We start from the raw sequence: 26,571 nt of genomic DNA on the forward strand, positions 1-26,571 counted from the left end.
GCATTTTCGCCAGTATTGCCATGTTGAACCATGAAAATAAATAATTAAAATTAATTCGTTAAATTAGACAATGTGTTTTATCGTAATTATTCAAACGTTAAATGTTGATCCCGGGAGACAAGTACACAGTCAAAGTAGTACTTCTTCCTAAGTTTTTTGGTGTTATGTGTTTACCCACATTTATTTTTTTAATAATTTAGCGTCCATTACTATCAATAATTACATAACTGCATATGGAGTTTTTTTCATTAAAAATTGGAACTCAAAGAGATAATGATTCAAACGTTAGCGTGAATAACAGGGAATTATAAATAACACTCAATTGGATATTATGGATTCTATAAATATAAAAGTTTCTGATTTGTTAACCGTTTAGTTTGTGAAAAAAATTCAATAACCTTTCCACTGAATATGATTGAAAACTTTTATAGACGGTAATAGTGGATACTCCTATTTCTAAAAACTGACTTCGATAGATAACTAAATCGGGAGCTTTCTAATTTTGTGAAAGTGTTTTTATTGCTAGTCATTATGCCCAATTTTTAACTATAGGACACCAAAAGTTTTAGCATGCATACACTTTACCTGTGAATTATTCCTGACAATAATAAGTAATTATTATTATAATAATAAGTAAATATATTATTATTATTAAAATTATTAAGTAAATCTATTAAAATTATTAATAAGTAAATAATAAAAGTATTATTAATATATACTTTTTAATTATACTTTTTAATTTTGTAATTATAATTTACTTTTTTAATGTTTATATTAAATTATATATTAAATTGTATTTATATTAAATATATTAAATTTTTATTTATATTAAATTATATTTATATTAAATTATTATATAAAAGTAAATTATAATTTGCTTTTTAATTATAATATTTACTTTTAATTAGTATTAATATATACTTTATTTATAGTATAAATAATAAAAGTATTATTAAGTAAATATATTAAAATTATTATTATTATAATAAGTAAAGAATTATTTCTGACAATAATAAGTGTTTAAAGATCTATATTTATATCTTGCTCGTTTCAGATTGTTCTTTTTAATTTGTCGATGTCAGGAAAATGTTGAGTGGAAATGTATGAGAGCCAGTAGAAAGTGGGGCATACCAAATGTTTTTTCCCCGCCCCTCGCCCCTAGATGACTGAAAGCCCACAAAAACTATGAAATTCTAGAAGATTTGGGCCAAATATGCCACTTTCCTGATAAAAAGCACTCAATCCCTTTATCCTGAAAAAAAAAGAGCTTAGCTTAAAAGCTGGTGCTCTAGAGAATGCTTTTTAATCTGCTTTCCTGTGATTTGTTTTTGGATGATAATCCGGAATAGTGACAATCTATCTTCCAATGAAAGAAAGTACTTCAAAATTGGTTCCTTCTTAAGGTTTCAGTTTTGGGCTTTATGTTTTGGGAAAGTTACACGTCAACACTGTTTTTTCTTTCAGGGGTGGTATGGTTCAAACCGCTGAACAATACGAATTCATTCACCGAGGTCTGTGTTTGTTTAGAACGGCTCTTGGTTTGCTCGACAAATGAAGTATCACATGTTAAGCGTTGTTGAATCGTTTTATTTTCAGTATGACTTTGGTTTATTTTATTTGACAGGGTTGAATTGTTGATGTGTAGAGTGAATCACTCTTAATATTCTATATTTGTTATTAGAGAGGTCCGTTCATCATGAGGGATTCTTTGAAACAAATAATATCTCAATGCTATTAAATAAAAAAAACCATCTATTGAAAGTAAGGAGCAACAGTAAAACATAAAACGCAACAGAAATTATCCTTAATCCCTCGCTCGTTACGTTTGTTTTTAGAGCTTTAAGAAAAGATCTTGGTTCCAATTACGGCCCCTGGGTTTCAGGAGTTGTTTTTAAAGAATTGGGACAATAATTCAAACGTTAGCGTGAATAACAGGGAATTGAGGAGGGGGCAGCTCCCCTCATATACTGAATAATTTCTGTTTGTTTGAAGTTTTATTGCTGTACGTTACTTTTACTTAAAAATATATATCTATTTTTATGTTTTAATGGTTGAAACGACATGTTGAGAGATATTGAAACGAGTAATTCCTCAATGCGAAAATGCTGTCTTCCTAAGTCTAAGAATGGTATCTCAAGAAAAACTAATTTTAGTCGCAAATTTTTTATCACTAGAAACTTTATTCAATACTGGTTTAGGCTATGATGAATAGTCAGTCGGTGCTGGTTTGATAAACGCTGTTTTATATTGTAAAAACGACAGGGTGCGCTTTACTTCTGATTTTATGTTTCGTGCGAATTCTACTAAATCTTAGAAAAAAGCCACGATGAGGCTAGGCCTCCTTCCAAATATCTTTACAGAGAAAAAGCGAGCATTGATTCTATATAATAGAGTACCTCTAGTAGAATATTTTCCATAAATAGGGTTGTCAGATTCAATTCTTTAAGAATGTTAATTACTTCAAAATACACCAGTGAGCTAATTTAATGAAGTGGTCATTTAGCATTTAGCATTCTTGAGTTTAAGGTTAATGTTTTTGAAATGTTTTGAAACTTCTTATATTACAATTTGTAACATTTTGTTGTTGTTAATTGGGTCGCTAGCCGCGCCTAAATCATCCCAGGGTGCATATTAAACACCCTAGCTTGAAAATCTTTTTCATCTAATCTTTGTCTTAGAGCCTGTTTGCATGAGGGGTTTCGGACCCTGCGTGTCGGTAACGCACTGTTGGAGCCACAAGGTGCCACAAAGAAATGGTTTTAAAACCCAAAATTTGACATTTTTTGGTTGGAGATCAATAAGAAATAGATGACATTCGAACGTGATTTCCCAATCATCCAGTTTCATGACTTTTGTGTGAATGAACTGTCAAGGTTAAAAAGCAGAAATTTTTTTTATTGTTTCTCAATAATTAGGGGCATTTTTGATCATCGGTATAAAGTATATATAAAGGATTCTGCGTGTATAAAGTTAAAGATGGACGTTCGTCTTTTAAGCGCGAGAAGCCTAACCAGAAGTGAATCGAGATTAAGATGTCTTGACTCTCTCCCCTTTAAAGCCTAATGTATCACTAATAATTGTTATTTCGTTCTTTCCCAGCTTTGTTTTTCGAAAAAAAAAAAAATGAGTTTCAACTTTTTTTTTCTTTGGTATTATTTCTGTTGGTGAGGGTGAGGTTATTTTCCCTTCTTCATCTTTTGGAATTTTATCGTTATTCATGCTCTATTGTTTATATTTGTTATTGATGTGGACATCAGGGATCATATGTGAGGTACCATCTTTTTGCTGGAAAATAAGAAGAGATGAAAAAGAAAAACTTCAGTATTTACATCACAGACTAGGCAATAATGGCCAGAAAGCTAATGAGGGAATTTTAATGATGGGATTTTTTGCCCTAAGGTCACGCTCGTGCGTCGAGGATACTCTTGTTATTTGTTAACGTAGCATGTTGGGTGCTCAAAGATCTTGCGACTGCTCGTAGTAGCTTACGATCGATCGCCAATACAATTAAACAAAAAATTTAATATGAGCCTGTCCGAGTCCACGTTACATGTAAATGGCTCAAGATCTATTAACCTTGTTCAAGTTTATGTAATTATAACCAAGAAACATTCCAAAGTTTCTTAGACATAATACTTACCTTCACAATGAAACAATTCCACCAATTCCAATAAATTACACAGCCGTCTTTGATGGGGTATGGGGTAATAATTATCTTCATTACTAAGTTCGTCAAAATTCTCTAAAATTAAATTTGTTCAGACCAATAAATGTCTTCCACATCTATAGTTACCTGAATTAAACTGGCGGCTTTTCTTTTTCTGTGTTTATTATATCTATTAGCTGCAAGAGGCAATCAAGTCAGATGTTTCATTTTAGTGTTACGAGATAATTGTTTCTGACCATTTCTTTCTCTATGACTTCCGTTAATTGAAAAAAATTGACGTGGTTCTCAAATTACTGATCATGCTGGCTTAAATTGGCCTATAGGTTTATCGATTCCAAACTGCTGGGGATAGATAACTCAAGTACTCGCAGGTCCCACAACCCATCAATAGAATTAAGAAATTTAATTGGGATGATTGGGTTTTTTTTTAACTGATAAGAAGACTTGGCTACAGAGAAGGACAAGGGATTTCTGAATATCCGGTGTCTCTTTCTGGAGAGTCAAAGCGGTGAAAGGACTAATTGGTAGTTCAAATCCCTAATTACAAATTTTTGGAACTGGAACTGGAAATTGTTAGGTCCGGAAGACAAGCAACAAGAAATGTAACTTGAGCAAATTTTACTTTAAAGGAAATTTTAACTTTGCAGTTTTTATTTTATTCCAACTATTGACAAAAAAACTTGACACAACCACATCCCCTCCAAATGCCTGGGCATGATATTTAGGGACGAGGGACTACCATCAAAGGTGGTAATATTTGGGTTCAAATTATTACCAGAGTTTGTAGTGTTTATATTGACTAGCCTAGCTTAACCAGAAGTTAATTAATTAACTAGCGGCCAATCTGTTTTCATACGAGTCGTATATATTTGTATGAAACCGTACAAACACCGTAACACCGTATATTTGTCACATTGTTTCGTCAAATACCAAAAATTATGTAATTAATACAAATGGTGCTAGACGTACGTAATCTTCCATTGTATTGTGTATTTATCTGGCCTAACCAAAGCTTAATAATGAGGATTTTTAGCTTTTCTGTTATGTCGAAGTTGGTGTTGTAAATTTGTATTGCTTGTTTCAAAGTAACTGCTTTTTATTGGTTTTAACAGGAATAGCACATCTGAATATTTTTTATTTTCGCAGATTACTTATTATAGTATTTTATACTTTTGGTCATGTTCCGTGAGTTTGGTCATTTATGTAAAAACAGATTCAGCGCTAACACAAGTTTTGAGCAGTTGAAGTAAAGATCCTTGGGTTGTGGATCTATGTTATGAGTATGCATATACTGAAAATGAAATGTCTGACAATTCTGCATACATAGCACATCGACACAGTTGCAACTGACATAATGATGCAACTTGGAACGTGTTTTTGTGTCAGAATTTGCGTCATGGATTTGGATGGCAATAGGAATGATTATGCACAGCCTAAGATACATTTGTAGATATTTAGAGAATGTTTTATTTCTTTTTTATTATCAAGATATTAAATTTATATGGAGGACCCTGCCACAAAGACATTGCGTGGTCAATTGTAATTGAATTTTAAAGCTATTAGTTCTTTTTATCGTCGAAAATGTTTTAGCATTAAAATCTGGAATGAGAGGTCTTAGAGATTATTCTTAAACCCTAAAAAAAGTACATTTAGGCAGCAATTTCTTTCTCGGGGAAGGGTCCTAAGACCCTCCTTTCGGGTTATGATTTTATCATAACCCGACGGACATAACCGTAATATTTGTGTTTCTGTCTTTAAAGATCTCTGTATTTAATAGATGAATAGTTTGAATATCCGTTTTGTTATTCACAAGAATCTTACCTTGGCAGTGGTGCCTAATGGACAAGTCGGCACCTCCTCCCCTTCTCTTTGATTTCGAAAAATATTTGTGGGTATTCTCATTAAAAAAACAACAACTGTTTTTGGTATTTTTCCTCTGAAAAACCGAAAAAAGATCACCCCTCCGCCTTGATTTCGGAATACACCCCCCCCCCCCAAGATTTTCATGAACTGGTGCCTCTAAATTTTAGTAATTAATATTGTGAACGGAATATAAGATAACATACCTGCTAATAGCTCATTAAAATGTGGTTTTAACTTGGCTTACAGTCTGCTAATTTACACCAATATTGATTTCTACAATTTGTTTACAGTTTATTCCAATAATCATTTCGTAAAAATTGAAAATTCCGTTTTCGGACTATGCTGCAAAACTGTAGCTATTTTTGAAAAATCATGTCATGCAAAATACTTCCATCCCAAAATATCGCCATCTAGTTTTATCTGTAGCAGATGCTATTCGGAAATGCAATAGAGTAAAAAAAAATAATTATGTTGGGAAAAAACAAACTAAAAGTAGAAGGAACTCAGATAAAATAGATGCTTAGCATTCAGGTGTCATAGATTGCGCCAGTGGAAAGATAGCATGCTGATAATAGGCAAGTTGTTGTGTGTAAACGTTTTAAAGTTCTTATGACAATTATAATCTTTTCCTGCAAACCATAGCCAGAATTTAGGGCCAAGGGGTTTTTTCTATGAATTCTATTACTCTTTTGCTCCTCGTATTATCTATTGCTATAAAGCATTATTGGATCATCTAAATTGTTCGCACTGCTTATAGGGATAATTTATTTTTTCATCTGATTGCCATTCGTATATATTCAGATGTGCTAGATCAGTGTTGTTGATGCCAGGTTGACTTGAAGTTATGTTTAAAGATTTTTTTTTTTTAATCGGCCATATTAAATCTTTGTATTTACTGATAGTACAAATGGGCCATGACCACATATTTTACTTTTGTCAGGGAGCCGGTACTCTTTATTGTATAGTTTTGTTGCTGAATATATGGTATATTTATATACTTGTGTGTTAATTACTAACATGTTCAGTATTGTTCAGTATTAAACCACTATTTCTCATGATATCAGTATTTCACTGTTTCTAAAGTCTAAGCTGGAGAACCTTTTAATTAATATTTGTATCTCCAAAGGTAGAGCTAAACTAGATTGCAATAAGCAGGGCTCTGTGGCCAGTGTCCTAAATTTTAAACCATGTCAGATTGCTGCTAGAAATCGATATTAAAAAGAACTTTTCTATTTCGGCTGCTACATTAGTGTAAGCTTCGGTGTTTATCGAGTAAAATTGTTTTTTTGCAAGGGAAGAACTAAAATATCTTACCTATTTTGACTGTGGGGGGGGGGGGGGGGTAAGACTCGGAGTAGTTATAAACTCATGCTTTCGATTTGGAATCGGGAAAATAAGTGATATTTCTTAAAGGTCGGTGTCCAGCGAACCTCGATTGACGACAAACTACCCTAGATAAGCATATAGACTCATACGAGCTAATATTGAAAGGCACGAGTCGGAGTTCGACTGCTTCCAATGTCTCAACCTGGGTATTCACTAATATGCATTCTGCCTGCAAAAGAAGAACTGGTCTAAAGATAATATTAATCATCGCTAGAGGGCTAAAATCAAGATATTTATACATATTGATATTATATTCGAAAACAATAAATTAAGTTATAACTCATAGACACCTGTTCTATAGTGGCGCAGTATGTTTGACCTTAGCTTGGTAATACGGGACCCAGATATCAAACGTTGCTGCAGCAACACGCCTCAAGGCCGACTCAGAGACCGTAGTAGTCAAGAAACATCCTTAATCCAATTACTTTACTTACTACTTCTTGACACCGGTGTCAAACAGATTCTTATTAATGATAAAGCGTCGTATATAAAAATTGAGACTTCTAAAAAGCAAGTTTAAGGCAGGGATCTGAATTTGTCTATTTCCTGCCTCTAGGCTTGGACATTTATTATGTAGCACTTTGTCTGTAGAGGAAGCACTGAAACAGCGTCATGTTAAATAGCGGAGGGGTTCCTAATTTTGATTCGACATTCAAGTACTGAATTAAGGATCGATGCGTAGAAACTCCAAATCATGAAATACCTCTCCGAACAATAACAGGCTGCCTTAAATTAGTATTGTAGCTGCTACGAACGTCGATAACCAAGAGTGCTCCCTTGGTTATTCCCGAGGACACTTGGACGAGGACGAGCTTGGACACTCAATAAATGACATTTTGTCTGCAAAGAAAGCGATAAACAGCTATTTTTGATGAAACTGTGTGATCATTCTTTGTAAATCCTGCTGCTCTTATGCAACCTAATTTCATGCTAGTAACTTCTCTACTGCAAAATCAGTTGCAGTTTGGTGGTTGCGACATTGCACCTGAATATGTTGAAAAGATTACATGTGATCTTTCTGTTGATTAATTTAAAAAACTTTTTCCAAGAAAAGTAAAAGCTCCATTATGCCAAAAATAAAGTCAAACAAAAAAGTGAAATAAAAAAAAGAAGTGAAAATAAAGTCAAATAATCTTTCAAGTGTAAAACTACCACAAACCACTATCAATAAATAAATGAAATTCAAAACGAACTGAAATTACAATATATAGCCTAATAAAACTTAAAACGAACAAAAATTAACACGAGCAGGGCTGATAACCCCCATCCCTTCTCAAGATTAAATAAAAAAAAAAAAGTTTATTAAACTGAACGTAAGAAACGACGTTAAAACTTAAAACGCACAGAAATTATTCCGCATATGAAAGGGGCTGTCCCCTCCTCAACGCATCGCTCTTTACGCTAAAGTTTGACTTTCTCACGGCTCTTATTTTTTAAACAATAAAAAACTTTAGTGTAAAGAGCGAGGCGTTGAGGAGGGGACAGCCCTTTTCATATACGGAATAATTTCTGTTCGTTTAAAGTTTTAACATCGTTCCTTACTTTCAGTTTAAAAAACGTGTTTTTTTTATGTAATTTCTGATCGTTTTTTAAACAATACACCCAAAGAAATTATTCAGTTTATGAAAGCGGCTGTCCCCTCCTCAACGCCTCGCTCTTTACGCTAAAGTTTTTTATTGTTTTAAATAATTAAGTTGTGAGACAGAGTCAAACTTCAGCGCAAAGAGCGAGACGTTGAGGAGGGGATATCCCCTTTCACATACGGAATAATTTCTGTTCGTTTTAAGTTTTAATGTCGCTCCTTACTTTCAGTTTAAAAAACTTGTTTTGTTTTTTTATTTAATTTCTGATCTTTTTTTTAGTTAATGCAGCTTTTGTTTTGGCTCACCGTCATTGAATAAGTAAACAAAATTCGCATAAAAATTTTACTCTTCTTTTGCTAAATTGCTGTCTCTAAATTTGGTTCTGACGTAATTTACAAATTAATTTACGTAACGAACTTCTATATTCGTATATTTTTCTTCTGGCAAAAAATATGTTGCAGATATAGTTGCAGATTTTTGCAGATATGAGCTTGAAACCTATGTAATAGGGTTTTTTGATACACTGAATCTGACGGTGTGATTTTCATTATAATTCTTTCATTTGTAGGGGATGTTTCCTCAAGCCCATTCTTTTGTTACATTTATTGACATCAAAATTCCGTTTTTAAAAGTTTCGATTACTAATGAGCCGTATCGCTTGTTTTTTTTTATTGTTTTTTTTATTACGTATATGTTATTACGTATATGATGGGGTTCTCCCCTTAGTCAATATCAATCTCTTTACGTTAAAACTTAAAAAAAATTTAATTCAAAAACACCTAAATCACAAAAGCCTTTTAATTATAATAGATAGTTCTTACGAAACCACTAAAAAAAACTGTGGCGTAAAGAGCAAGGTATTGAATTGTGGGTGAACCCCCTCAAATACATAATAATTTTTTTTCATTTTAAGTTCTAAAGTTACTTCTTACTTTCAGTTGAAAAAACTGTTGTTGTTTTTTTATTTAATTTCTGATCGTTTTTTAAATAATGCTTGGAAATCCGGCGCCCTCTTCGTAGAAATGTCCCTTACCCCAAAGAAACATCCTCCACGAAAAAAATCTCCCGAGTAACCCCCTCCTCCAGCCCCCCCCCCCCACCACCAGAAAAAAAATTCTTCCTGAAAATGTCTGTATACTTCCCAATAACCAATACAATATGTAAGCAATGGGCAAAGTTCATATCTTGCAGCCCTTCCTCTGGGAACTGTGGGGGATTAAGTCATCCCAAAAGACATATTTATTAGATTTTTGACTATGCTGAACATAATGGCTATCTCAAAATTTTAATTGGGTGACTTTGAGAAAAAATTAGCGTGGGAGGGGGCCTTGTTGCCCTCCATTTTTTGTCACTTAAAAAAGGCACTAGAACTTTTAATTTCCGTTCCAATGAGCCCTCCTACGATATTCTAGGACCACTGGGTCAATACGATTACCCCTGGGGAAAAAAAAACAAACAAATAAACACGCATCCGTGATCTTTCTTCTGGCAAAAAACACAAAATTCAATATTTTTGTAAATAGGATCTAGAAACCAACATAGTAGGATTCTCTAATATGCTGAATATGATGTGTGAATTTCATTAAGGTTCTATAATTTTTAGGGGGTCTTTCCCCCTTTTTTCGAAAATCAGCCAAATTTCTCAGGCGCGTAACTTTTGATGGGTAAGATTAAACTTGATTAAATTTATATATTTGAAATCAGAATTAAAATCTGATTCTTTTGATGTTTTTATTGGTATCAAAATTCCGTTTTTTAGAGTTTCGGTTACCATTGAGCCGGGTCGCTCCTTACTTACAGTTCGTTACCACGAACTGTTTGACCAGAACATAATTTGCGCTTTACTGAAAGAAAAGAAAACGAATGACCGTTGATTGTCACTTTAATTGAAATGTACTGATATTTATTCCTTAAGGTTTTTACAATTTTTTATTTATGAAAGTAAAAAAGCAAAAACATTTAAAAGGTGTTTTGTTTTCAGTAAAGTGCGAATCATGTTCTGGTCTTGAGAAGGCATGTGGATTATCAGCGGTACTAATGTTTAATTTTTGCTCTTTTTGAGTTGAACTCGGATATTTATTGTAATTTCTTTTTGTTTTGATTTTCATTTATTTACTGAAAGTGGTCTGTGGTAGTTTTACGCTTGGAAGATTATTTGACTTTATTTCCACTCATTTTTGGCTTAATGGGATTCTTTACTTTTCTTTGAAAAACTTATTTTGTGGAAAAAGTTTTTTTTTAATTAATTTCTGTTCGTTTTCATTGACATTGTCTTTTTCATGAAAAAAAAAATTATGTGTTGTCAGTTTTCATAGGCAGAGCAATGGTTCCGCCTAAGTAAAGAGCGATAGAGGCACAATGTATTTTTTTTTGGGGGGGGGGGGGGTCTTCTAAACCATGGCACTTCGTATCGAAGGAGTTGTCGTATAAACTTCGAAAAGAGTTCATACGAAAAGAGTTCATTTGATAGGGCTTGTGCCCTCTTTAATAGTCGAATGTGATTGGAAACTAACACCCCTTCCACGCCCACCATTTTCCCAAACGTCCGATCGAAATTTTGAGATAGTCATTCTGTTCAACGTATTTGAAAGGTCCAGAATTATATCTTTGAGGATGACAACCCCTCTCCTTCACAACCCTCAGGGTAAGTGTCGTAAGCTATGCCCTGGGGGCATATAAGGTTTATATAAAAAGGGTGATCGTATAAACTTTGGAAGGGGATCATTGGATTGTTAATCAGTGGTTTTAGTGCGCTTTTTGAGATTCAGAGTAATGGGAGGATGGATACCCCCCCCCCCCCCCGAACCTCGCATTTTCCCAAAATACATCTGATAGAAATTTTGCGCTGGCTATTAGTTCTCGTAGAAACTTTGAAAAAAGCTCATTCGATTGGAAATTGAAAGGGGCAGTTCCCTTTTTAATAGTCGAAAGTAATTGGAGGGTAACTAAAGCCCCTCCCACGCCCATTATTTCCCCAAAAACATCCAATTAAAATTTTGAGATAGCCATTTTGTTCAACGTAGTTGAAAGGTCCGGAAATTTGTCTTTGAGGATGAAACCACCCCGCAGAGCCCTCATTGCATGGGTTGTAAGTTATGCCCTGGGAGCATATAAGGTATATATAAAGAGGATGATCGTTTAAACTTTAGAAGGGGCTCATTGGATTGGTAATCAGAAATTCTAGTGCCCTTTTTAATATTCTGAGTGATCGGTGGGTGGATACTCCCCCCTCCCCTCCAACACCTCGTATTTTCCTGAAATGCATCCGATAGGAATTGTGTGCTGGCCATTTGTTGTCGTAGAAACTTCAAAAAAGGCTGATACGATTTGAAATTGAAAGGGCTATTTTTAATCGTCGAAAGTTATTGGAGGGCAACTAACCCCCCTCCCATGCCCACCCTTTTCCGAAACACATCCGATCAAAATTTGATATTGCCATTTTGTTCAACGTAAATGAAAGTTCAAAAATTATGTCTTTGAAGATGACCCCCCCCCCCTGGAGCCTTCAGGGCAAGGATTCCCGAAATGTACTTGATAGAATTTTGAGATGGCTATTTTTTAACGAGAAACTTCGAAAAAGGCTCATTCGATTGGAGATTGAAAGGGCTAGTGTACTTTTTAATAGTCCAAAGTGACTGGAGGGCAAATAGCCCCCCTGCCACGCCCACCATTTCCCCAAACACATCCAATCTAAATTTTGAGATAACCAATTTGTTCAACATACTTGAAAGCTCTGGAAACTATGTCTTTGAGGATGAAAACCCACCTTCCAGACCCTTCAGGGCAAGGGTTGTAAGTTATGCCTTGAGTACAAATAAGGTTTATATAGAAAGGCTGACTGTATAAACTTCGGAGGGGGCTCATTGGATTGGTAATCAGACGTTCTAGTGCCCTGTTTAAGATTCAGAATGATCGGATGGTGTATACCCCCCACACCTTGTATTTTCCCGAAATGCATAATTTCTATAAGAATCCATAGTTCGGGTTGCTATTTGTATGTTGGAGAAACTTTTTCAACAATTTTTAATACTGACACAAACACTATTTTTTAATTTAATTCTATAACTTATGAAGTTGACCTGAAAAATAAAACAATATCATTCCCAAAAGATTCTATTTATGCTCTTTGACAACCTGTATACATTTACATTCTTTATTTTTGAAATTGTAAGAGCAAAAGTAGTAATATTATTAGCCCCAAAAGTTTTAACTTAATACTCCCAGTTGCTCTCCATATATTGCTGAGATGTCTTCTTGGCAACCATAAACACAATGCCTTTTGATTTAGTTTGAAGCAACATTTATTTTAAATCATGAAACGCGCCAATTGCATGATTGTGGGGGTTGGCATACCCAATCATAGGCAGCGCAATAGCGCTGCTGCCTAATTAAAGAGCGGTGTGGCCACAATGTATTATTATTTTTTTTAGACCAGGCCACTTCGTATCGAAGAAGTTGTCATAGGAACTTCGAAAAGGGCTCATTTGATTGGAAATTAGAAGGGATTGTGCCCTTTTTAACAGCTGAAAGTGATTGGAGGGCAACTAGTCAAAAGTGATCGGAGGGCAACTACCCCCCTTCCACGCCCACCATTTCCCCAAACACATCCAGTCAAAATTTTGAGATAGCCATTTTGTTCAACGTAGCTGAAAGTCCGGAAATTATGTCTTTGAGGATGACCCCCCCCCCCCGTGCCCTCAGAGCAAAGGCTGTAAGTTATGCCTTGGGTGTATATCAGGTTTATATAGAAAGGGTAATCGTATAAACTTCGAAAAGGGCTCATTGGATTGCTAATCAAAAGTTTTAGTGCGCTTTTTGAGATACAGAGGGATGGGAAGGTGGATACCCCCCCTCGCACCTTATATTTTACCAAAATACATCTGATAGAAACTTTGAGATGACTATTTGTTGTCGTAGAAACTTCGAAAAAGGCTCATTTGATTGGAAATTGAAAGGGCTAGTGCCCTTTTAATAGTCGAAAGTGATTGGAAGGCAACTAACCCTCTCTTACGCCCACCATTTCCCCAAACATATCCAATCAAAATTTTAAGATAGTCATTTTGTTCAACGTAGTTGAAAGGTTCGGAAATTATGTCTTTGCCCCTGGGGCAAAGACATAATTTGCTCCTGTCTTTGCCCTCCAATTGACGATCTGGCTGAATCTATTGAACAATGGTCCCAGGAAATGCTACAATTGTTCACCGTTCGCTTTCATCGTGAACAGATTTCCATTACTCTGGTTTTACACAACCTCTTTCATCAGAGCAAATGTATGCGAACAATTGCATTGAACTGCACCTACTATATCATATACAGAGTTGTTCGTGATTCTAGCTCGCTAATAACCCTCAAAAGACAAATATACCCCGAGGCACCTAAATTTCTGCTCTCAGCATACAATCAGGCAATTACAGTATATCTCCCCGTGAACTGTAAAAAGACTTATTAGTTGCTATCATGACTCTGAAGAAACTACATGAAAATAGACATTTATTTTCAGTTTTAAGCACTTCAAAACCCCCACTTAGGAAAGCCATACTCAAACATCGTATTGATAATGGTTTCATTAATCTAATATCCGAACTTTGTTTAAATTTGACCGAGGGCAATGTTTAACTGCCAGAAGTAGTTAAACAACAGGCAAAGCAACATCGTTCCATTGTACGTACATTGGCCTGTAAAAAGAAAGGAAAGAATTTTAAAAGGAAGCGTCTTCTTCAGACAGGTGGTAGCTTTTTCACGCTTTTACTACCGATAAATGCAGTACTTGTAAACAGTTTTCTCTAGATTGCTAAACCCTATAAACTGACTCCAATAGAACTCGCTCTCTCACCCGTGGAACACTTTGAGGACAACCTGAGAAAATTCACTAACAACGAGAATATTGAGGATGATAAAAAACAACTTTTACTTCAAGATGCACTTCGCCGAGTGGACACACGTAAGCCCCATCATGCCAAGACCAATGGTATTGATCAAGAAAAAGAATCATCCCCTCAGGATTCTTTTTCTTCTGCTGCTGGAACACATTTAAAGAAGGTGTGTTTGTACTAATTTATGTAAACCATTGTAAATCTACGGCCGCAATATTTTCTTTAAAATTTTACACGACTCATAACATATCTCATGGAAGGCGGTCAAGCTTATATTCAAGTTGCTATCAATGGGAAGGGGATTATAATTCAGGGCAAGAGCTATAATCTACTTGATTTAATCTTTGATATGGTTACAAATCGTAAAGGACTTTTATCATTTGACACTCATCTATACAACTTTCTAAATACATTAAACTTCCCCAAAAGCCTTATTAGCAATAGGCAAACTATAAAAAAATTAAATGATCATGCACCCTCAACACCATTAAATCATGAACACGAAGAAGAAGAAAAAGATTTTAAATCAATCTTGGAAAATCCTAGCACACCTAGTGGAAACATTGATTTGACAATGAGGAGCACACCACTGATAGCTAGACGAAAGTGAAAACGTATCAAGTCAACGTCCCCACCACCACCGCCAACCACCAATATACAAAAGGGCAGTGGACGTCACACTGCGTGTTTACATTCAAAATGGTTGAAGTTCTGAAACGTGTTTATGAAAATATTGGCGCAGTGGGAAGTTTAAGTTCCCCCACCAGTCTTTCCAAATTCACTGGTGTTCCCACTAAAAGTCTACAAGACTATCTACAAAATAAAACAAATTACACTCTGCATAAAATTCACAGGCTTTGTGCTACTCGTTATTGAAGAATTGAATCCTTTTTCCGACTTTATATAAAGCAAGTAGATCTATTAAATCTACATGTGGTTCAAATATGTCCCAATACACCGGAAAAGTAAGTTCTTCTTGTAATCAATATTTTTAGTCGCTATGCATATGCCATTCCATCAAGGAGGCACACTTGTGCCTCTTTAAAGAGGCGACCCACCACAATATTACGCGATTTCCGGTCCTAGAGGTCGCAGAGAGACGGCGGTGATTGCATTTTGTAGCCCAAGCTCCAAATAAGAAACGTGCAAAATTTCACCCCCTCCGACTTTATCTTCATGGGTAAAAGTGGGCCGGAAGTTTTGACCCTCCCACCACAGCCCCCTTTAACGGTTTCTGATTGGGCTGCAATTTATAGGTTCAGCTTTAATAGGGACCAGGAGCTTATCCTCGAAATTTCAGCTCAATCGGATCACTCCTTCCCTGTTTTCCAAAAACCAGACATAGCCACTGAATGTTCAGTTCTCTTTTTTTTTATTAGCCACGCCATTGGCAACGAATCCGGATGAATGAGGACTCATTCGAAGCGGAATTCGACCTGTTAGGGCCTTTTGATATTTTCAGACCGAAAAAATTTTCCCCCCAATTTACATTTACGAAAAACCTCGTTTTCCTATTAGAGTCCATGTTAATTTTTCCCACCACAGCCCCCCTTTAACGTTGTCCGATCGGGCTGAAATTTAGAGGATAAGCTTTCCTGGGGCCTGGGAGCTTATCCTCAAAATTTCAGCTGAATCCGATCGCTCCTCTGTTTTAAAACCAAATATCAAGTTTTGTGGGGATTTGCTTGCGTCAAAAATAGATTGCAGAGACTAAAAATAATGTAACAAGTGTCTTTGTGGTACAGTGTTCGCTACTCCTGACTGTCGGGCGGAAGACCCGGGTTCGATTCCCTGTCAGAGGAAATTTTTTATATATTGAATTTAAAGTTTAAAAAAGAAACTCAGATTCTTTTTTGAATCCAATCTATTAAATCCTTTGGCTCAACAGGCGTCTCCAGAAGAATATCACAGTCGGCCTTCAGGTTACAGGCAAGTCTCAACTGCTTTGATAACATGCCGTATACCCGCATGCTCGAAGACAAGTTGAAAAAAGAAAATCTTACTGTGTATTTGATTTGAGTATTCTGGAATTAAAAGCCTTAACACAAGAATCTTCAAGAGTGGCAAGTTTGGGGGGCGGCAGCCCCTACACATTAACTTCTGACACGATCAGCGAACAGTTAGTCAAGCACAAATAATTAATAAACTGTACAAAAATTTACAGAAATTAATTTAAAAAAACTAAGTTTTCTAAAGAGTTAAAGAGGCGGAGTCACAAGTTCGAACCTTAAAACGTACAGGGATTAGGAGGTACAGTTGGGGGGATGCCACCCCCAAACCCCCCGCTTTCGCAGCCTTTAAATAAAAAAAAACAAGTTTTTTAAACTGAAAGTAAGGAGTGACATTAAAACTTAAAATGAACAGAAATTATTCCGCATATGAAAGGAGATGTGCCCTCCTCAACGCCTCGCTCTTTACGCTAAATTTTTTATTGTTTAAAAAAAAGAGTTGTGAGAAAGTCAAACTTTAGCGTAAAGAGCGAGGCGTTGAAGAGGACACAGCCCCTTTCATATGCGGAATAATTTCTGTTCGTTTTAAGTTTTAATGTCGCTCCTTACTTTCAGTTTAAAAAACTTGTTTTTTTTAAGGCTGCGAAAGCGGGGGATTTTGGGGGCGGCAGCCCCCTAACTGTATCCCCTAATCCCTGTACGTTTTAAGGTTCGAACTTGTGACTCAGCCTCTTTAACTCTTTAGAAAACGTAGTTTTTTTCAAATAATTTTCGCGGTTAAAGAGAGATCTTGAAGTTGCTCAGGCTATAGAAAGTATTCTCCAACATGATTCATATAAAAAAATTCAAACGGATCGCGGTAGTGAATTTGTTAATCCCCATGTTGCAAAAGTACTAGCGAAATACAACACAATGTTCTATCCCATTCATAGTGCTATAAATGCTGCATTGGCCGAATGATTGATTAGAACTGTTCGAATTTTAATTTTAAGATATTGCACATTGAAAAACTCATCAGATTTTATTCATGATTTAGATAAAATCAAGTTGATTTATAATCAACGACCTCATCGATCATTGTCCAACTCAACCCCAACGGAAGTTCATCCTTCTGATCATGATACAATTGACACCTTTCTTAACAATATTCCAATGAAACGATTGTCAAGAAAAAAAAAATTAATGTTGGTGATACTGTTCGAATTAATAGAACAACTAATGTTTGTGAAAAGGGTAATTACTTGTGGTCCACAGAACTTTTTAAAGTGGCAAAAGTCCTAGACACCAAACCCAGAACTTATCTTTTGTGCGATACCAAAGATGAAGAGATTCTTGTCGGTTTTTATGATTATGAACTACAAAAAGTTAAAAATAATAGTGAAATCTATCAAATTGAAAATATATTAAAGACTCGTACTCACAGGGGTAAGAAACAGTTACTTGTTCGGTGGCTAGGATACAACTCTGATTTTGATTCTTGGATCCGTGTTGAAGATATTGACAATGCCCAATGATTTCTATGTAACATTTATGTCCAACGTTTCCGATCCTCTCTACAACGACTTGAATAAAACAAGTGATTTTGGACGAAACTCTCCCCTGCCATCAAATTTGACGGTGGGTATGAAGTGGCTCTTGTCGACTGTATTCTCAAAAATACCTATGACATCCTGAGAAAGGATCGTGTGTATGACATAAAAGTTATACCATTCGATTGGTCACTCTTTGTCGAGTATGAATGGGTTGAAGCAGTTAAATCTAGTGAATATCCACATGTCAAATTGAAATATATTGAATATCATAGTATGACAGATTTGTGTCGTACAATCAATAGAAAAATCTCATATCGTAGGAATGGTACATTCCATTTTAATTATTCAATGGAACACGATAGGATTTACATTACCTCATCTGTTGAAACTGAAATAATTTATCTCAATGATAATCTGAGAGAAGTTCTTGGCTTTAGATAGAATATGATCCATGGGGAAAACGCTGGCACTGTTAACGGAATGGATCAAGTTAATTTTTATCGTTATCCACCTGGTTTCGCCACGGAATCTTGCCTATTTCGCTATTCATCCTTTGTAGAAATATCGAGTTGGTAATTCAAATGTCCCCCTTCTATGTGTTCTTGAACGAAAAACAACTCATGAACTTGTTCATCACTATAATATAAAGCATCTTCAGTATGTTCCTGTAAACACTTCGTATTTGGAGCTCTGTTAGTTAACACTAAGAAGTGAATTGGGCGATCCTCTAGCAATAACAAAAGGTCTAGCAGTGATTAACATGTCATTTTCGACCCATTGTCGGCGACACCACCAGCACCGCCTAAAATGAACAATAGAAAAATTCCATTTGTCTGTCCTGATATCAATTGCTATGTTGGTGCTCTGAGTCCAGGGCATACAAGGGGCGTAGGCTACTACAATGTCTGGCTTTGGTCTTGGTAGCTGGTTTGCTAGGTTATTTCGTTCTGCACTACCCCTTGCCAGAAAATATCTTCTACCTGCTGCATCAAATTTGCTGCCCCAAGACTACAAGACTAGGGATCAAGTAAAATTTCAACGAAAGTGTTAAAGAAAATATTAGATCTTCAGCAAGAGCCGTTGGTGAGCAATTAAAATCTCAGCAAAATGGTAAGGGGTTGAAAAGGACGCTTGCGCGTCATTCACTCATCAGTCTCTACCCAGGTGGGAAGCCAAGGACATCAACAAGGACTTCTAGGAATAAAACGACGAAGACCAATAAGAAGATAAAGAAAAAGATTGTTAGAACAAAGAAGGATTTCTTCTCTTAAGATGACTTATCTCCCTCACAAGGAATCACATCCATCAATCAGTTCTTCATTGAATTTGTTCAGTGCTGAAAATGTTGATGTCAGTGTCAAGTATGGCTACTATGAACAATTTCATCCCCAGCAACCCCTCTCGGAAAATACACTTTCAAATATTTTCCAATGAAGACTATTTCATTGATTTGTCATCATCATTTATTGATTTAAATGTTGCGGTGAAGAAAAAGTCAGATAATACAACTCCAACTGCTGCCGATGGTCTGTCCTACGAAAACTTTATTCTCCACAACCTGTTCAAACAAATTAATGTATTTATTAATGGTGAGCACTAGCAATAATTTATCCAACTATGCAAGGTACATACAATTTATGATGATGACACCAAAGGCATATAAGGAGTTGAGAGGACAGTCATTGGGCTATGAATATCGTTCAGGTGTTGATACTGACGGTGAGTTGACTACTGCAGTGACCCAGGAGTAGCATTTAGTTGGAAAATTAAATCATGAGATATTCAATATATCAAAATGGTTACCCCCAATGTCAAGATTGACATAAAGTTGCAACTGGCCCCGTCGAATTTTATTTTGAGGAAAACACTTCCTGCAGCATCCGATGCGAATGACATTATCACTTTGGCAATTCTTCATGTCCGAAAACAACAGGTTATGAGCTCTGTTGCATTGACAGTGGAAAACCTAAGAGCCAATGGCAACAACATTAAACTTCTTGTCCTCCATACAATCACCAATCAACGTCACATTACCACCGGGTCTTGTAGCTACACTGATTCATCATTTATCAATGGAGAAATCCCATCAAAACTTCCTTTGGCCTTTGTGAAGAGTGGCAGTGCCGTTCATGACTCCCAACTATTTGAAAATAGAATAACCGATTCAATGTTTTCAAAAAATCATGGCGTAATTGTTTTGTACCTGTCGGGGACCCAGGATATGAGCATAGTACGAACAGGGAATGTACGTTTAGAGTGTACATTTGCCGATGCTTTGACTGAGAGTATCACGCTAATATCATTGAGTCAATTTGAAACCTATTGGGAAATCACACCCGACGGCAGTGTTCTATAAGACCTAGCACCATGAACACAAACCAAATAATAAACATATTTAGTATGGATTCATACATGTCCCAGTACAAGTCCTATTGCATACCATCGGATTTCATTGAAAAAATTCCGAGTGTTAACAATACCCTAATCGTTGTTAATAGCAGTCCCTCGACTTTGAAGACAGGCCATTGGCTATGCATCTTTCAAACAACGAAGAATATCGAATTTTTTTATCTCTTGGCCTATTATGTAAATTATACACCCCACATACCAACAACTTTATTCGGAGCAGTGAGAAAACTATTATTCAAAATCAGCGAAGAGTAAAGGATTTAATAAATATAATATGTGGCTTTCATACACTACTCTTTTTCATGTTCATATGTCACGGTTATACCTAAAAGCATTTTCTTAACGTCTACGTTGAATTTACTTGATTGACTGACTTTGTAGTAGAAACTATACTTACAAGCGTGTTTAATATTGATTTTAGTGCCCTACGAATAAAATTTTCTAAAAATGTATGTGAAACTGTTTATTAATAAAAATAATGTATATACATGATAAAAACGACTTTTCTACCCTTTAGATTTCATCTTCTACTAGGTAAAGGTATTTGTAGAGAACAACTAATGCAGGTAGATAATCTGAATTCATAGCACACTGATCCTGATGTGCTGCAATGTCAGGGTCACATTTTCTACAGTAGAGTGTAACTTCACTCTTGTCATATCTCTTTGTATAGTCAATGATACTATTCTCATTCATTTTATAGAATTCGCATGTTTAAATTTGTTTATTTGAAGCAATGTCACAAACAGTGTCTCAAGTGGCGAATCACATTCCGTCACAGCCAAATAAAAATCAGTGGGTTTGTAATCATAGCAGCCATTGTCTTCACAACGATGACGTAGAAACAAAATTCTTTTGTTGTTCCAACAGTTGAATCGTTGACCTGGCTCCTCATCCCAGTACAATTTTAAGCCATGACAATACAAATCTCTTAGCAATAAACTAAAATCACGCTTAGGATTCTTTTCAATCATACCAGGATATGTATTCTCCCACTAACTACATTTATCATAGTTACTTTGAGAATAGCTGCCCTCTAGGATGAGAGTCACACACCACTTCAAGACATGAATTACAACCTTTAATTTGTACAGCATATCCTCTATGCAATTTATATGGGTTACATAATCTACACTTTTCATCATACTCATCAATCATTGTACAATTTTCACATGATGACCAGCTGCCCAGTGTGTACATGCATAGTGGACATGTATGGAACATTTTTTCATGTGTTGACACTCTCACCGCCAAAATGAAACTCAGCTACCAACAACAAATTGAGTGGGATAGAGAGAGAGAGAGAGAGAGAGGAGTAAATCATCCTTGAACTCCATTTTTCTCATGAAAAAAAAATCATAAATTTCTAAACTAGTGTTTAAAAGCATATCCACAACGTCATTTTGCTGTGTCGTGATTACTATGTCAATAAATTGTGTAAATGCATTTGGACCAAAACGTAAAAGGTTCATGCAATAGTCTAATGATGGAGAATCAGTTTTCATTATATCAACAAGCATCCCCTGAGAAAATATCTTCCTTTGAATAGACAACTCTAGAAAATCATCATCTAGAATCAAACTTTTTTCCATAAACACAAGATTCCCCATGATTCACTTTTTCTCAAATCTATCCATTTTTTTAGAGTCCTAACACTCTCACAACCAACTTCAGACTAACCCGGATTCTTTTTTCCACGCTAAAAAAAAATATACGTTAACCTACTATAGAAAGAAAAAATATCTTTGATTTAGAAACAGTTCTATTGAGCATAATTAAAACAATAATAATCACTGATTCAATTTGTTTTCATCAATATATTTCACTAGTGCATCTAATGCTGCCTGAAGTCTATTTATATGCACAATGTTCAGTTTCGCAGCAAAGCATAATTGCTCCTCCATTTTAAATTTGCTAGATGATATCACGTATCTACCATACATATCGTCCCATTCAAGGCTTAGTCTACATCCTCGTGTTATTTCCACAGCCACGTTTGGTACTCTTGTATCATTGCTGCTGCTACCTGCTCCACCATGAACCTCCAATAGTGTAAATGTTCCACTCATTTTTTCTACTAATATCGTCTCCAATAAATTATTCTCTCTGAATTCAATTCTATTACTAATATGAACTGCAATGAAAATCACTCCTTATATTTGAATCCAATTACAAATCAGGTTATCGTATATGGAATAGCCTCCACTCTCCGTGATTGGCCCCAAAAAGTGGGTGATCACTGTGCTCGGACAGGCGCCAAGGAACATGAGGCAAGCAAATAGCACAGGAAGGAACATAAGGCAAGCAAATCCATAAGTACATGCTCTGGAAAGGTACCAAGGAACATAAGGCAAGCAAATAGCACAGGAAGGAACATAAGACAAGCAAATTATAAGTTAGTACTCTACTGTTGTCATCCTCAAAAACCTAATTTCCAGAACTTTCAACTACGTTAAACAAAACGGCTATCTCAAAATTTTGATTGGATGTGTTTGGAGAAATGATGTGCGTAAGAGGGGCGTTAGTTGCTCTCTAATCACATTCAACTACTAAAAAAGGCACTAGCCCTTTCAATTTCAAATCGAATGAGCCCTTTTGAAGTTACTACGATAACGCTTTCAATAAAAATCTTATATGCCCCCAGGGCATAACTTACAACCCTTGCCCTGAGGGATAGGGGGGTGGGGATTGTCATCCTGAAAAACCTAATTTCCAGAACTTTCAACTACGTTGAAAAAATTGCTATCTCCAATCACTTCCGACTATTAAAAAGGGCACTAGCCTTTTCAAAGTCCAATCGAATGATTTCTTTTTGAAGTTTCTACGACAACACTTTCTATAAAAAAAACCTTATATGACCCCAGGGTATAATTTACAACCCTTGCCCAGAGGGTTTTGGGGGTAATGTCCCCCTCAAAAACATAATTTCCGGGCTTTTCAACCAAGCTAAACAAAATGGTTATTTAACTACTGGGACTGTATGTATTCGGGAAAAGGATGGGTCTGAGAGGATTGTTAGGTATCCTCCAATCACTTTTGACGATTAAAAAGGTCTCAAGTCCTTCTAATTTCCAATCGAATGATCCCTTTTTGATGTTTCTACAATATCACTATCTATAAAAACCTTATGTGCCCCCAGGGCATAACTTACAACCCTTGCCCCGAGGGCTCGGAGGGGGTTATCATTCGCAACGACGTTATTTCTAAAACTTTTAACTACGTGGAACAGAATGGCTATTTAAAAATTTTGAATGGATGTGGTTGGGGAAAAGGTTGGCGTGAGAGGGGGGTTAATTGTCTTCAAATCTCTTTCGACTATTAAAAAGGGCACTAGCCCTTTGAATTTTCAATCGATTGAGCCCTTTTGCAAGGTTCTGCGACAAAGCTTTCAATAAAAACCATATATGCACCTAGGGCATAACTTACAACCCTTATCCTGAGGGCTATGGGTTGAGTTTAATCCTCAAAGATATAATTTCCAGACCTTTCAACTACGTTGAACAAAATGGCTATCTCAAAATTTTGATTGGATGTGTTTGGACAAATGACGAGAGGGGGTAGTTGCCATCCAATCACTTTCAACTATCAACAAGGGCACTAGCCATTTCAATTTCCAATCGAATGAGCCTTTTTTAAAGTTTCTACGACAACGCTTTCTATAAAAACCTTATATGCCCCCAGGGCATAACTTACAACACTTGCCCTGAGGGCTGTGGGGGGGGATTCCTCCTCAAAAACATAATTTCATTATTTATATTTGAGTGTCCTCCTCAAAGGTATAGTTTTCAGAACTTTCAACTATGCTGAGCAAAATGGCCATCTCAAAATTTTGATTGGATGTTGTTGGGGAAATGATGGGCGTGGAAGGGGTATTAGTTGCCTTCTAATCACTTTCGGCTATGAAAAAGGGCACAAGCCACTCCAATTTCCAATCCAAAGAACCCTTTTCAAAGTTTCTACGACAACTCCTTCGATACAAAGTGCCCTGGTCTAAAGGAAAAAAATAATACATTGTGCGTACATCGTTCTTTACTTAGGCAGCGCGATCGCGCTGCCTATGATTTCTGTTTGTTTTGAGTTTCATTTATTTATTGATAGTGACTTGCCGTAGTTCTACGCTTGGAAGATTATTTGACTTTATATCCGCTAATTTTTGGCTTAATGGAGCTCTTTACTTTTCTTTTAAAAATTTGTTTTGAGAAAAAAATTTGTAAACTAATTTCTATAAGAATGCATAGTTTGGGTGGGTATTTATATGTTGGAGAAACTTTTTCAACAATTTTTAATCCTGACACAAACACTATTTTTTAATTTAATTCTATAACTTATGAAGTTGACCTGAAAAATAAAACAATATCATTCCCAAAAGATTCTATTTATGCTCTTTGACAACCTGTATACATTTACATTCTTTATTTTTTAAATTGTAAAAGCAGAAGTAGTAATATTATTAGCCCCAAAAGTTTTAACCTAATACTCCAAGTTGCTCTCCATATATTGCTGAGATGTCTTCTTGGCAACCATAAACACAATGCCTTTTGATTTAGTTTGAAGCAACATTTAGTTTTAAATCATAATGGGCCAATTGCATGATTGTGGGGGTTGGCATACCCAATCATAGGCAGCGCAATAGCGCTGCTGCCTAAATAAAGAGCGGTGTGGCCACAATGTATTATTATTTTTTTTAGACCAGGCCACTTCGTATCGAAGAAGTTGTCATAGGAACTTCGAAAAGGGCTCATTTGATTGGAAATTAGAAGGGATTTTGCCCTTTTTAATAGCTGAAAGTGATTGGAGGGCAACTAACACCCCTTCCACACCCACCATTTCCCCAAACACATCCAATGAAAATTTTGAGATAGCCATTTTGTTCAACGTAGTTTAAAGGTTCGGAAATTATGTCTTTGAGGATGACACCCTCCCCAGTGCCCTCAGGGCAAGGGTTGTAAGTTATTCCCTGGGCGCATTTAAGGTTTATATAAAAAGGGTAATCAGAGGCAACAATGTAGCGTTGCCTATAGTAAAACAAAAAGTAAAATTATAGTAAAATTTAGGTTGTAAAACAAAAGGTTAAAAAAAAGTTAAATTGAGTTAATTTGTATTGAATGGTATGATAAGAGTAGAAAGAGTGAATGAGTTTTGGTTTATGATAAAAGATTGTGTGACGCTGCTCAAGTCACAATAGTGTATAATTTTGAGAAGGACACATCCCCAAAGCCCTCGGGGCAAAGATCTTGAACTGAGAGTTGGGGCATATAATGCTTTTATAGAAAATGGTGTTGCAGAAATTTAAAAAAAGGCTCATTCAATTAAAAATTCAAAGCGTTCCTACCAGTGTCACTCGTCAAAAAGGCTTGGAGGGCACCTAGCCCCCCACCACGCCCCTTATTCCCCCAAATACATCCACTCAAAATTATGAGATAGCCATTTTGTTCAGCGTAGTTGATTTCCCCATAGAAAATATGTTTTTGTGGAGGACACTCCCCAACAACCTTCAGGGCAAGGGTTTTAAGTTATGCCCTGGGGGCATCTAAGGTTTTTATAGAAGGCGTTGTCGTAGAAACTTCAAAACAGGCTCATTCGATTGAAAATTCAAAGGGGTAATGCCCCTTTTAATAGTCGAAAGCGATTGGAGGGCAACTAGCCCCCCCACATCCATCAGAAACATCCAGTCAAAATTTTGAGATAGCCATTTTGTTCAGCGTAGTTGATTTCCAGATAGAAAATATGTTTTTGAAAAGGACACTCCCCCACAGCCTTCAGGGCAAGGGTTTTAAGTTATGCCCTGGGGGCATATAAGGCTTTTATAGAATGCGTGTGTCGTAGAAACTTCAAAAAAGGCTCATTTGAATGGAAACTCAACGGGCTAGTGCAATTTTTAATGGTCGAAAGTGATTTGAGGACAATTAACCTCCCTCTCACGCCCACCTTTTCCCCAAACACATCCAATCAAAATTTTGAGACAGTCATTTTATTAAACGTAGTTTTAAGTTCTGGAAATTGGGTCTTTTAGGATGACAACTCCCCCACAGCCCTCAGGGCAAGGGTTGTAAGCTATGACCGGGGGGCATATAAGGTTTGGTATAGACAACTATGTCGTAGAAACTTCAGAAAGGGCTCATTCGATTAGAAATTTCAATGTCTAGTTCCCTTGTTAATAGTCGAAAGTGATTCTAAGGCAACTGACAGCCTTTCCACGCCCACCATTTCCCCAAACACATCCAATCAAAATTTGATATAGCCATTTTGTTCAACGTAGTTGAAATCTCTGGAAATTATATGTTTGAGCAGGACACTCCCCCCAAAGTC

At 36.1% G+C, this 26,571-nt stretch overlaps 1 protein-coding gene across 1 annotated transcript in view; it reads left to right on the plus strand.

The window, feature by feature from the left end:
* Positions 1 to 6,588, plus strand: part of LOC148940854 (tyrosine-protein phosphatase non-receptor type 5-like) — a 77,104-nt gene extending 70,516 nt beyond the window's left edge. The window contains exon 7 of the mRNA XM_089104776.1: positions 1,465 to 6,588. Within this exon, the coding sequence (XP_088960902.1) occupies positions 1,465 to 1,555 (91 nt within the window). The 3' untranslated portion in view covers positions 1,556 to 6,588. The remainder of the gene's footprint in view (positions 1 to 1,464) is intronic.
* The last annotated feature ends 19,983 nt before the right edge of the window (positions 6,589 to 26,571 follow it).

The sequence above is a fragment of the Artemia sp. Qi Xiang Cuo genome, chromosome 19 (genome assembly GCF_049724085.1).
Source record: "Artemia sp. Qi Xiang Cuo chromosome 19, ASM4972408v1, whole genome shotgun sequence".
NCBI classification, from domain to species: domain Eukaryota; kingdom Metazoa; phylum Arthropoda; class Branchiopoda; order Anostraca; family Artemiidae; genus Artemia; species Artemia sp. Qi Xiang Cuo.